At 42.7% G+C, this 12,822-nt stretch overlaps 1 protein-coding gene across 1 annotated transcript in view; it reads right to left on the bottom strand.

The window, feature by feature from the left end:
• Positions 1-12,822, bottom strand: part of Elk (Eag-like K[+] channel) — a 113,865-nt gene that overhangs the window by 34,519 nt on the left and 66,524 nt on the right. The window contains exons 8-10 of the mRNA XM_080282832.1: positions 9,836-10,016; positions 8,169-8,366; positions 6,543-6,742 (exon numbers count right to left, since the gene is read on the bottom strand). Coding sequence (XP_080138958.1) covers positions 6,543-6,742; positions 8,169-8,366; positions 9,836-10,016 — 579 coding nt within the window. The remainder of the gene's footprint in view (positions 1-6,542; positions 6,743-8,168; positions 8,367-9,835; positions 10,017-12,822) is intronic.

Here is a 12,822-nt window from a genome sequence, read left to right as displayed (position 1 = left end):
GGGGCGTCTCTAAGGGAGCGGGGGGGGGGGTGAGGGAAAGGAAAAAGAGGAAAGAAGAGAGAGGAAAGATAAGAAGAGAAAGGGATGGGAAGAAGAGACAGGGAAGAGTAGAAAAGAGAGGGGAGGGGAAGAAAATGTGAGTGGGAGAAAGAAATATAAGAAGAGATGAACAAGGAAACGAATGGAGAGAGGAGGAAAAGAGAAGAGAATGGAAAGAAAGGAGAAAGAATAGAAATAAAGAGAAAGGAATGGGAAGAAGAGGAGGGGAAAAGTAGAAACGAGAGGATAAGGGAGGAAAAGAGAATGGGAGGGAAAGGAATGAAACCAAGACGACATGAATAAATAAAATGTGCGTATGTGAGAGAGAGAGAGAGAGAGAGAGAGAGAGAATTAAGGAAAGGAACAGACGTGAAAGTACAGTATAAGAAAAGAGTGAAGGAAGAGAATATGAATACGCAAAGACAAAAGGGAGATATGAAAAAGGGAAAACAGTGAGTGAGAAAGGAAAATAAAGGTGAATACAAAAAAGGTGAGAGAGTATGGGCAGGCTCCTGATGTGAATCCAAATTCGATGGGAGTGCAAATCAATGTCACCGTGCTCTCAGGGGGGCCTCTCTCTCTCTCTCTCTCTCTCTCTCTCTCTCTCTCTCTCTCTCTCTCTCTCTCAGACGATTTATTTAACTCGAGAGACCTTTAGTACTGGAGTGGTTAACGATCTGCATGACCTCTTTTAGTCTCCACAGTTTTGTTTTGATTTGTCCTTGCTATGTCCACGCCATTTTATTAAACATAGAAAAGGCCTCTCGTCTCGTACTTATGGGGTTCACATCGGGAGGTCAAGAACAGAAAACTGATGAGAATGAGGAAGAGGACGAGGAAAAGAGTGAGAAAATAAGGAATAAGAGCAAGAGACGAGGAAACTAAGAGGGAAAAACAGCAAGAGTGTGATGCTGACATAATACAGGAGCATTCCTGAAACCAAATCTAGCATACAAATCAACAGTAAACTATCATCTTTAGTAAATCATTCATCACCATCATCAACATCGTCATCAACAGTAAACTATCATCTTTAGTAAATCATTCATCACCATCATCAACATCGTCATCAACAGTAAACTATCATCTTTAGTAAATCATTCATCACCATCATCATCAATATCGTCATCAACACAACCCCATTTCCATATCATCATCATTATCATCACCCACCTTCTACCTACATATATCAGGTGCAAAGAAACAAAAAACCCTAGACAAACAGGCAACACAAATGCAAAAGAAACTATCAAGAGAGGGCCAACGAAAACTTAGTATACATATCGACAAAAACACAAAGATCAATTCATTCACCTGCAACTATTCAAACATTTTCTTGGCCAAACACGGAGCAAGGGGAGAACATCAAGGCAGAATAATGAATGAAATGTAAGCGTTCATAAATAATAAGTGCATTTTACCTTGGCCGGTGCAGGCTAATTAATTCCTATTGCTTGTTGAAATTGGTATATGCTCCAGACTTATGTGAGAGTGTGCGGGCGCGTAAGCTGATTATGACTGTGTGTGTGTGTGTGTGTGTGTGTGTGTGTGTGTGTGTGTGTGTGTGTGTGTGTGTGTGTGTGTGTGTGTGTGTGTGTGTGTGTGCGCGTGCGCGCGCGCGCTATACACCTATGTAACCTATACGTGTGGTAGTTGTAAGTCAGGTAGATCAGGCTGGTGTATAAGGAAGCAATGAATGATAATACATGTGTGTAGAGGAGGGGTATTAAGATGACAGGTGTAGCTGTGGCAGTCGTATAGGTGAAGAAAGTGCACGTGCAACAGATGTGAGTTCGAGTAAAGTAGGTATTTAGGTGACAGGTGTGTGACAGGCAGGTGTGGAAGGGACAGGCGTGTGACAGGCAGGTGTGGAAGGGACAGGCGTGTGGCAGGCAGGTGTGAGGATGAACGGTGTGTGGCCAGCTGGTGTGGTGGTGACAGATGTATGGCAGGCAGGTGAGGCGAGATGTGTGTGGCAGACAGGTGTAAGGGTGCCAGGTGTGTGTCAGGCAGGTGTGGAGGCGTGGACAACAAAGTATTGTGGAAGGCCCCAACAACTCCCAAACAAACTGTAAACTTAATCAGGAGGTGGACTTTGCTCGCTCAGGACCAGAGCAAGTTTGCCGCCTCAATTTCCTCGGGTAATCAACAGGTGAGAAACAAACGTGACTGCGTGATGCTGGTGTGTGTGTGTGTGTGTGTGTGTGTGTGTGTGTGTGTGTGTGTGTGTGTGTAATTCACCGGGTCGGTCAGGATCACTTGATGGTCGTGATCGTCAGCTTTTACCCTCCCGGAAGGGAGCTGAGAGCTCATATAGTCCGATCTAAGGGCAAGGCTGTGACCTTCACACAAGCACACACCCATCCCCTTGCTCAAGGAGGACAGTAACCACCCACTTCGTCAGTGAAACTTTTCGCAGCCTGAGCGAGGCGCGAACTCCCGTCTACCAGTTGGCAAGCGAGAACGTTACCACTGCACCAGCAAGCGGTGTGTGTGTGTGTGTGTGTGTGTGTGTGTGTGTGTGTGTGTGTGTGTGTGTGTGTGTGTGTGAGCAGCAGTGTATTAGTGGTAGGTGTGTGACTGGTAGCTGCGTGACAGGCAGGTGTATGGGGCGGGAATGTGGGGCAGGTGTATGACTGGTCGGCGTGTGAAGCAGGTGTGTGAGGCAGATGTGTGAGTCACATGTGTAGGGCAGATGTGTGGTACAGGTTTGTGAGGCAGGTGTGTGAGTGACAAGTGGTAGGTATGTGAGTGGCTGACGTGTGTGGCAGGTGTGTGAGTAGCTGGTGTGCATGGCAGGTGTGTGAGGCAGGTGTGTGTGGCAAGTGTGTGAGGCAGGTGTGTGAACCAAATGTGTGAGACTCAGACTATAAAATTTTTTTTTTACACCTTGTTTCGGAGGCGTTTATATTCTTCATTTAAACTTCATTTAAACTTTATCTTGTTTGCAGCATTTAACGAAAAATAAACTAAAGTTTGATCTGCACAGCTGGTTATCGGCAGCTTCCTTTACATAGAAAATTTAATTTTAATTCTGCAATATAATTTTCACGTTCTGTACATATCGCCCTGGCCAGAGATGCAAAATCACTGCTCTCAGGGTAATCGGCTTAATGTGAGTTCATGCTTAACTATAAATGCCCGGATTTCTCTCGACTGGAATAAATCGTCTGATGCAGGTTTAAATAAAATTCCTCGGTGTACCAAAAATAAGGAAAAGATTACTTAAGACTGTTTGAAACTCTTGACTGGTAAGGTTTCTCTCAGCTGAACAAAATATTTTGGTGTTAGCTTGAAGACAATCCTCAAGTGCACCAGGAGTAATGACAAGGCTAAACAAATCCAGTGTTTACTGAAATTTGATTTTCCTTCTCTTGTTCTCCCTTCTCCAGAGCAGAATATTATAAATACGCTGTTCAATCATGTTGCTAAGTTCAATAATACAGTTCAGTAATGTGATCATGCAATGAATATCATATCCTAAAACTTTATACTATCTATCTATCTATCTATCTATCTATCTGTCTATCTATCTATCTACCTCTCATTAACTACTTGATTAGCATGAGCTTTCCTCTGTTTTATTCTAGCTACCACCTGACGATTTCATTCAGTCTGGGCGAAACCTCCTGCAGTGAAGGAGTTAATGAAGGCTATACGTAACCCCATTTGTTAAAGAAATCTGCGAGGCTGAATTTAATCGTCTGGGAGTAGCAAACAAGAAGTAAAAATGGCGTAAAAAATCATTATAAATGGCGTCATCTGGCTGAGCGGATTAACTCTTTCACTACAGGCGTTTTTTTTTTTTCCCTAGGCTGAATAAAACAGTCTGAGGGCAACAAGAATAAAACAAGAAAGCCTCCACTGCACTGAAGAGGTTCATGGAGAGAGTTATTACCGTTCCACTATGGTCGTCTGGCGATAATAAGAATGAAAACAAAAAAGGCAATAGTGTATTAAAGGGGTTAATGGAAACTTTGTTACCGTGCCAGTATGAGGAGTCTATAACACGCAGAATAAACTCGGCAAGAGTAAGACAGGCACCATCGTGCTGAAAGGCTTAGAGGATCACACCTTTTTTTTTTTATACCAGCCATTTAAGAGGGTATGTAGTTTGGAATATAAAATATATATATATATATATATATATATATATATATATATATATATATATATATATATAGATAGATAGATAGATAGATAGATAGATATATAGATAGATAGATAGATAGATAGATAGACAGATATGTAAGGCATGTGGACATGACGTGAATCATATATCTTCTATCACCGATCTTCGTATTTTTTGCCAGAAAATTATTGAAAACTAAGGAAACATCACTACAGTGTTAATCACTTGAATCCCATGACGTAGTTTTAATTTTATTCTTGCAACTTCCTGTCGTTTTTAATCAGCTTCGGGGAGATCTCATGTTCTGAAAGAGTAAATGAAGGCTACATCCGAACTCTCCAATTTGAAACTTCTCTCTCGTGCTAAGCAGCATTGCCTAATGGTGGCAATATTAATACATCTAATTCGTCCTCTGACTGAAGTGATTCACTGGACTAATAAGTGTCTCTGACGGTTTCACTTTTCCGCGATGTGCTGACCAAACTTTAGGAATTAACCTTTTTCATCCGATGCCGTATTTTCACTTTATGGTTACTGCAGTCTTCCGATTCGATTTAACTTATGAAGGACTTTTAATAGTGAAGGAAGATATTGCAGGCTGTATCTATCCCCTCCAGTTCGAATGGTCCCTCTAGATCGAAACTGTGTAGGAATAGCAAGAATAAATTTTAAAAATTGTGTCCGAGTTTTGAAAGAGTTAATTCCGTGACTGTACCACGAATTGCAGATCAATCCACACAAATATGAAGTGAACTGATGAGAGTGAGTACAGTGACCCAGTTGCAGAGATCACTTTTATATCTATTATAGCTCATGTGCAATGTTTATTTGTTAATGACATTTTTATTGCTTTTACTCCAATAACTGCCATCGGTAAATGGAACAAAACAATATGACTCTGACTCGGATAAACTGGCAAACGTTTTTACTAATAAAAGCACACAGATATGGAGCAAATATTTCAAAAAGACATTCAAGGTAAGTTTATTTTAAAATACTGTCATCGGATCGTGTTCTATAAAAGTCATTGTTAAACACTCAACTTCCTTTATAATACTTAATAGTCTGATTTCCATAGCCTTATCAGGTATTTTATCTTATTCACTGGCAAATTCAGACTTAGATATTTCATTCTCATTAACTGAAGACGCCTTTATTCAGTAGGAAGAAGTCATATCCAGTCAGAGGGGTAAAAAAAATCTCTAACCCATTTCACAGCGTTGGTAGAACTTCGGTGTAATAATCTGGTTAACGCCAAGAGATTATATTAAGGACAAAATCCCTATGCAAAGTGTTTAATCAGGCGCTGAGAACTTCGCCCTATGAATGTTAGTATCCAGTGGTACACATCAGCATTCATCCTTAACGCCAATCCACCCTTCTCGCAACCTACAAAGGCCTCATATGCCAAAAATATCGTGGATGTCGGTATTCTGTTCCATTCGTGAGGGAATCTATCCATCCATTTGTTTATCTATCCTAAAGTTCAATCACCGTCAAGTCTACCCTCCATCCATCCTACAATGTACTCCAGTTCCATCCAGTTAACCGTTTAAATCACGTATTCGTTCATTATGGTTTGAAATAGTTGTGCATGGTCTGGAAATTCTCTCTCTCTCTCGCTCTCAGTTTACTGTAACACTTATCACCCACCATTTCACCAGATATCAAAGCATACCACTGACCCTGTACATGTCTGGCTGAAATTCCACACATTATGTAAGTAACCCTATATCTTTTCTTTCACCTCCATGTAACATTTACCACCTAGTACTCCATTCATCCAGTATTCCACAAACTTCCTATCCCTCTATCTTGAGTGGATGTCACTGGAGGATTTATTGTAAATGGTTCCGAGGTACAATAATCCAGCATCCACTACCTCAATCCCTTGTTACATTAATTAAAAATCCGACTCCAGAACTCGTTACATCGTGGCTTTACACTGTTTGCAATTTCACAGTTTCAGGTGCGTGCAAGACTCGCCTGACATCATTCCGCTAGGCTTTTATAGTAATCTACACAACCCCATATTTCATTTATATATTTCAATGCCCTAGTTGAGACTCCACATAGGCTAATTTCGAAGTCGTCAATCCTATACTCTTTTTGCTTTAACCTGGTCCACACTGTCATCCTTTTGCAGCTTACTTGAAGCAAGTTAATGGAATAAAAAGGCAAAACTCTGGCTCTACACTCATTGCATAACCCTTCTTCGTGACTAGCGTCGTTCTCTTTCTGTTAATATATTATTACAACTCAGCATTCATGATAAAGAGATGACAATTTTGGGCTAGGTTAGAGTAAAAGCAATTTAGTTCTGTGTAATTCTTGTCATGCAGCAATTTCGCCAAACCTCACAATCTCTAACCTCATGGATGTCAATGCCCTGGTTTAGGCTCCACATGGTTTGGAAGTAGTCCTGCATCCTCTGCCTGAGCTCCTTGGGGATCTGGTTGATGGAGAGGAAGTCCTTGAGGTCCCGCCACTTGGTCTGGTACAAGGAGCGTCTCAGGTACATGCGTTGGATGATGGAGGTCACGTTGCCGAAGACGGTGGCATGCATCAGAGCTGAGGGCACAGGGGACGTCAGGGATGGGGGCAGAGAAAGAGAGAGGCGGAGAGAGAGAGAGAGAGAGAGAGAGAGAGAGAGAGAGAGAGAGAGAGAGAGAGAGAGAGAGAGAGAGAGAGGATTTGGAGGGAGTTAAGAAAGAGATACTGCAGATGAAGAAAATGCTTTAGGAATGGAAAATGAGAGGTGAGAAAGAAAGAAAATGGAGGAGTACGCGGTGTGAGGATGGGAAAGAGGAAGAAGACATGGAGGTAGAGGAGATAATAATGTCAGGAAAGAAGAAGAGATGATTAATAAATGGAAGCAGGTGAACTGTGAGGAAAGAAGGCAAACCGGGGAGGGAAGTAAAGGAGGCAATGAAGGAGATGGGAGCGAGATATGTGTGAGGAAGGAAAGGAGCGAGGAGAGGGACGAAGCTGAGACGCGAGGAGCGAGGAGAGAGAGAGAAAAGGAAACGTAGAGAGACAGGAAAGAAAGGAGAGCGAGGGGCCGTGACGAAATATGGACGATAAGATAATGAAGGGAGGCAGAGAACTGAGATGTGGTATGAGGAATGAAGGAAGATAGGAGAGAGAAAAGGAGGAAGAGGAAAGGGAGGAAATGAGGTGATGGGAGGGACACCGGAGGGAGACAAGTTGAGAGGAACAGAGGAGAGGGAGACTGGAAGAGAGATATGGAAAGATGAGAGACAAGCGTAAGGTGAATAAAGACAAGGAAAGAGAAGAATGTCCAGATGTGAGGAAGAAGGGTTACATAGCTACCACAGTCTAAGCTACGTTTAAACAAACCAAATAGATCGGAATAAGAGAGAGAGAGAGAGAGAGAGAGAGAGAGAGAGAGAGAGAGAGAGATAATATAAAGAAACTACACTAAGTATGAAGTCAAAAGGGGCAATGAAAATAACGGAGTGAGTTATCCCTAAAAACAGAATTTTCTTTCGTCATTTTAAGAAGGATGTTATTTGAACAAAAAAATCTGATTTCGCGGCACATAACCATTACTACCACATGCAATAAAAACATAACGTTTCACCTGGATATCCAGCTTAGAAATATATTAGTGTAGGAGCTAAAGATCTCCGGTATCCGCACTTACCTCATTTTCTTTAATTAATGGAGGCGGTCTTTTCAAAATCCTCTACATGACTATAATCATCGTCATTACCATCCTAATTTCTTTTCCTAGTGGCACATGGAGCTGTAGGGCTCAAGAAGAGGAACACGCAAAGTACAAAAGCTTGAGAACTAACAATCAGAGAGCCTAGGAAGTTAGAAAGTTCAAACAGCAATATTCTTCCCTCGACTTCCATCAGCGGGGTGGCCATGTGTGACGTCTCGGTATTCCCATAGTTTATAGGCGAAGACACACACACACACTCTCTCTCTCTCTCTCTCTCTCTCTCCCACACACACACACCCTACCTACCTCCAATCAACATTGTAACGATACTAAAGATCTTTTCCCTGTTGGTATTGGCGGACACGTTGCCGAATCCGACGGAGGTGAGGGAGGAACACGTGAAGTAGAGGGCTGTGGCGTACTTCTCGGCGATGGTCACGCTGCTCACGTTAGTCTCCAGTCGCTCGGCCAGATAGAATAGCCAGCCGGGCGGACCTGAAGGTGGCACAAAAGAGAGGTTAGAGGGGAGCGTGGAAGAAGGAAGGGGAGCAGATGAAGGGAGGGGGCTTATAAGAAAGGGAGCGGAGAAGGGAGGCGTGGAAGAAGGGAGGGGACATAGAGGAAGGGAAGAGGCGTAGAAGAATGGAGGGGGTAGAAAGGACAGGGTGTAAAAGAAGGGAGGAGGTAGATGGGAGAGGGAGTAGAAGAAACGAGACGATTAGAATAAGGGAAGAGAGGTGTAGAAGGGACGAGGGATGCAGGAGAAGGGATAGGACGTAAAAGAAGGGAGGGGGCGTAGAAGAAGGGAGAGGGGACAAAAGAAAGGAACGGGATGCAGAAGTAGGGAAAGGGCGTAGGAGAAGGGAAGGGACAATGCTGAAGGGAGGGTATGGAGTGCTAAAAAACGGACAAAGGAAATGAGGCAGAGAGCCGAGATAAGGTGGGGGACGCGATGAAGGGAAGAGAGGTAAGGATACAGAAGAAGGGAGGGAAAGTGGCAGAGCTTGCACGTGGATGGGTGATTGTGTGAAAGTGCGGTCGGGATGATGACGAAGATGATGATGATGATGATGATGATGATGATGATGATGATGATGATGATGATGATGTGTGTGTGTGTGTGTGTGTGTGTGTGTGTGTGTGTGTGTGTGTGTGTGTGTGTGTGTGTGTGTGTGTGTGTGTGTGTGTGTGTGTGTGTGTGTGTGTGTGTGTGAAAAAGTTATACGGGGGGGGACCTGAAGGGGACACAGAAGGGAGGCGGTGGTGTTGTGAAAGTGGAGTTGGGATTATTTTATCGATTTATTTATTCATTTACTTATTAATTAATATATTTTAAATGTCTGACCTTGGGTATACATTCTAACAGTCTACCTGCCTGCCCTTCTATACATCCATCTGCAAATTCCCACACCATCTGCTTTCATCCACCCTTAACTCACCATCTATCCTTTTGTGTCAGTCCTCATATCCTCTCCTATACTCTACATCTTTAGTTATTTTCAGACATCCTCAGCTCCACGCCTATTTTTATTAGTCTTCATTTCCTCATCTATCCCTCTCTTTATAAATCTTCTCACCTTCCTAACCGTTTTAACCCATTCTGCCCGTAGGGTATGAATAATATAATCTGAAGTCAGCCTGGAAGGAACAGAAAAAATAGAAAAGATGTCCTTCGGCTGATGAGGTTAACCTTTACTCAGCTTCTCACCTACCACTCTCTATTAGTGAGTGCTGGTGAAGGTGCTTCCGCGTGACAGCACCATTGTAACCCGGCGGTGGAGTATTAATTTCTCTGAACTTCCTTTTTCGAAAGGAGGATGATGGTCTGCAGGAGAGGGGAAACTTCAGTCTGCTGTTCGCTGGGCTCACATTCAGATGAACCTGAGGCTACAACTACTACCACGACACTGGCAGTGCTTATACCCTCACCTAATAATCATCACAAATCCTTAACAGCTCACCAATGCCCGTGGTCTGCATCTCGTCCTCAGCGATGGCATACCAGACGCAGGCGAGCCAGTGTGCGACGAGTGTGAAAGAAAGCATGAGCAGTGTAAGGATGAGGGCAGAGTACTGGTAGTAGCGGTCCATCTTCTGCAGCAACCGAGCCAGGCGGGACAGTCGGGTCAGCTTCAAAAGATGGATAATCTTGGTCTGGTGAGAAAGAGACAGAGGCGAGGGGATAACTGAGTGGGAAAATTAGGAAAATAACATCAGTTGGATTGTTATGGTCTAAGGGGGAGAGAGACGTGGAAAAGAATGAGTGGGAATACAAAATTCACAAGATTCAGTGGATGATCTTGGTCTGACGGACAGACAGACGGAGGAACTGGGGAGGAGGGAAAGATGATTAATCCGATGATGTATATTTTATCATTTTTGCTATCTCCTGACATTTTTATTCACCTTTGGCTAAACTATTTAATGAGGAGGAGTCAAATATAGCCTCCATTAATCTTTTCATTACAGAAGTTAGCCCATAAAATCAATAAAATCGTCATGTAGCTGCAAGCATATTGAAAAAAAAGTTCTTGGGCTAAAAGGCATTAGTGGACATATAGACGAATATACGAGTTATACTTCCAAGAATCTGAACCTGGGCCCGTAAGTCAATATACCACCTGATTCACGACGCTAGTAACTGCCTGGTTCACCTACCAATGTACTAACCGTGTGGCTGCCTGACCTGCTGCCCAAGTGACTAAGCAAATACACCTGAAATGGAAGACCGACCGACAGAATGGCTGAGTGGGTCTAGTCATCATAGTGAAGAAGGTCTAAATTGGGCCGAAACTGTGGTAAAATATCTTCAAAATAAATTCAGTTTCATAATTTTTACCATTAACGACTGGGTGACTGCCGACGTGACTTTCTGGCTGAATGACTTCTTGCCTGCCTGAATTACGGGGAATATTACGCTGACATGTTGTTTGCTGGAGGATCACTATGTTTTAATTAGGGGATTTGTTCTGGTGATCAGCTGGTATTCGGTGCTGCCATTTCATAATACGGTGGGTGGGAACAGAGGGTTGGACTGGCCGACTGAGTAAATGCAGAGTGGGATTTGGTATATGTTTTGTGGTACACTAAGCATGTCATTCTTGTTACCATCATACTTCATCTAGTTTAGGAGAGACGCCTTCTGTATTTAAAAAGAAATATTAGGCTATCATGGTTTAGCTCGTTCGTGTGACAGAAGGGTCATATTCACAGGGATGGCTAAGTGGCGTCTCTTACAAGTTTAATACTGCATGTAACACGTTAATACCTTACTGTAAGTTATTAATGCAGCTTAGTTCAACATTCAACAGATATATAAAGTATACAACAGACTACTTCCAGTAAAGTGTAATACGACAAAAAAAAAAATCACCACGGTGCTAGGCAGCCTCCAAAGCCCACAAGAGTACGGCCTCAGTGCCACAGCATCACCATGACTCTGTGTGTGTGTGTGTGTGTGTGTGTGTGTGTGTGTGTGTGTGTGTGTGTGTGTGTGTGTGTGTGTGTGTGTGTGTGTGTGTGTGTTTTCAGTATTAAACGCAATTAAGCGGTAGCCAGCAAATATGAAAAATGAAAAAGAAACAAGGAAACATGATGGTAAAATATCTTCCAACTGTGCAACTCTCCCTCTCATATCCCAGTAAAGACATTACAGAAAAGAAAGAAACAAAAATGATGGTGAAAAAAAAAAAAACGAAAATAAAGGTGGCAGCTTAAAAAAAAAATCTTTCAGTAATATCAATAATTCACAGTCCTCAGTATGAGACAGCCCTAGCATATATTCAATATGGACGGTGGGTGTTAGCGCCGAAGTGGTGATATGTAGAGGTGTATGGTATGTAGGAGGACTACTGGGCCTTGATAGCAGGCTGTGAAGCCTATGCCCAGAGTCGGACACATAAAAAGAAAAAAAATGAAAATATTCCAAAAATTAAAAAGATGACAAAAAATGGTCTTACAATAATATGACTAATTTCCTCCTCCTCCCTCTTACCAGTAAAGAAAACAAGGTAAAGAAATACATGCTGGTAATAGCAAATCTTCCATCAATGAATTTAAAGAAAAAGAAACAAGAGAAAGTACAAATGATGGAAAAATATCACCCATTAGTGTAATAAAGGAAAATAAAAAATAAAAAGTAAACATGCTGCAGGATGATAAAAAATATTTTCTAGTTACGTCCTTAATCTCGCCCCCATTCCTCTCTTCCCCTGCCAGTGCAGAGAAGAGGGGGGAAAATCAGTGGGTAAAAAAAATCATAATCAATCCGCAAAATCAACTACATCTCCCAGTCCATACGATAACCTGAAACGCTATCAATGGGAAAAAATACTAAAAAATATCTTTAGTAGCTACGTGTCTGCTAAAGGAAAAGAAAATTAAGAACCGTGATTAAAAAATAATGTAATATAACTCTCCGGTCTCCCCTCCCCTCCCCCAGCATCACCAGCTGCACTCACATTCCCTCGTTATGCCCGGACGAGAGGATTACGCCTAAAAATTCAGGTGCGTGCATGAAAGGTCAAGGGAAGGACCGGAAATAATTAATGTCGTGAGCACAACAGGTAGGTGCAGGTATGTCTATAGCCCTTTAACATTCACCGTCACATCAGTTTACATCATTCTGGCATTTTATATCACTCTAGATGACTATATACAGGTGAGGCTTACAGGAGCTTATGGATATTAAACCATCTCCATTAACACTCTCATGGTTTTATCATGGCCAACACCAGATGATTTTCTTTCAGTTCAAGGTGTGTGTGTGGGGGGGGGGTGCATGCGTGCGTGTGTGTGTATGTGTGTGTGTGTAAGAGAGAGAGAGAGAGAGAGAGAGAGAGAAATGGAGAAATGAATTCCCCGAGCTAGGCAACTAAGGCCATATAGCTCCGCTGGGGTTACAGGAGGGAACCACCCCTCCCGGCAACGGTAGCCCGGGCGAGGCTCGAACTTGCGACCT

The sequence above is a fragment of the Coenobita brevimanus genome, chromosome 94, assembly GCF_032717465.1.
Source record: "Coenobita brevimanus isolate Jiangsu-jjx chromosome 94, ASM3271746v2, whole genome shotgun sequence".
NCBI classification, from domain to species: domain Eukaryota; kingdom Metazoa; phylum Arthropoda; class Malacostraca; order Decapoda; family Coenobitidae; genus Coenobita; species Coenobita brevimanus.
This window is presented reverse-complemented; position numbering and strand designations above follow the sequence as displayed.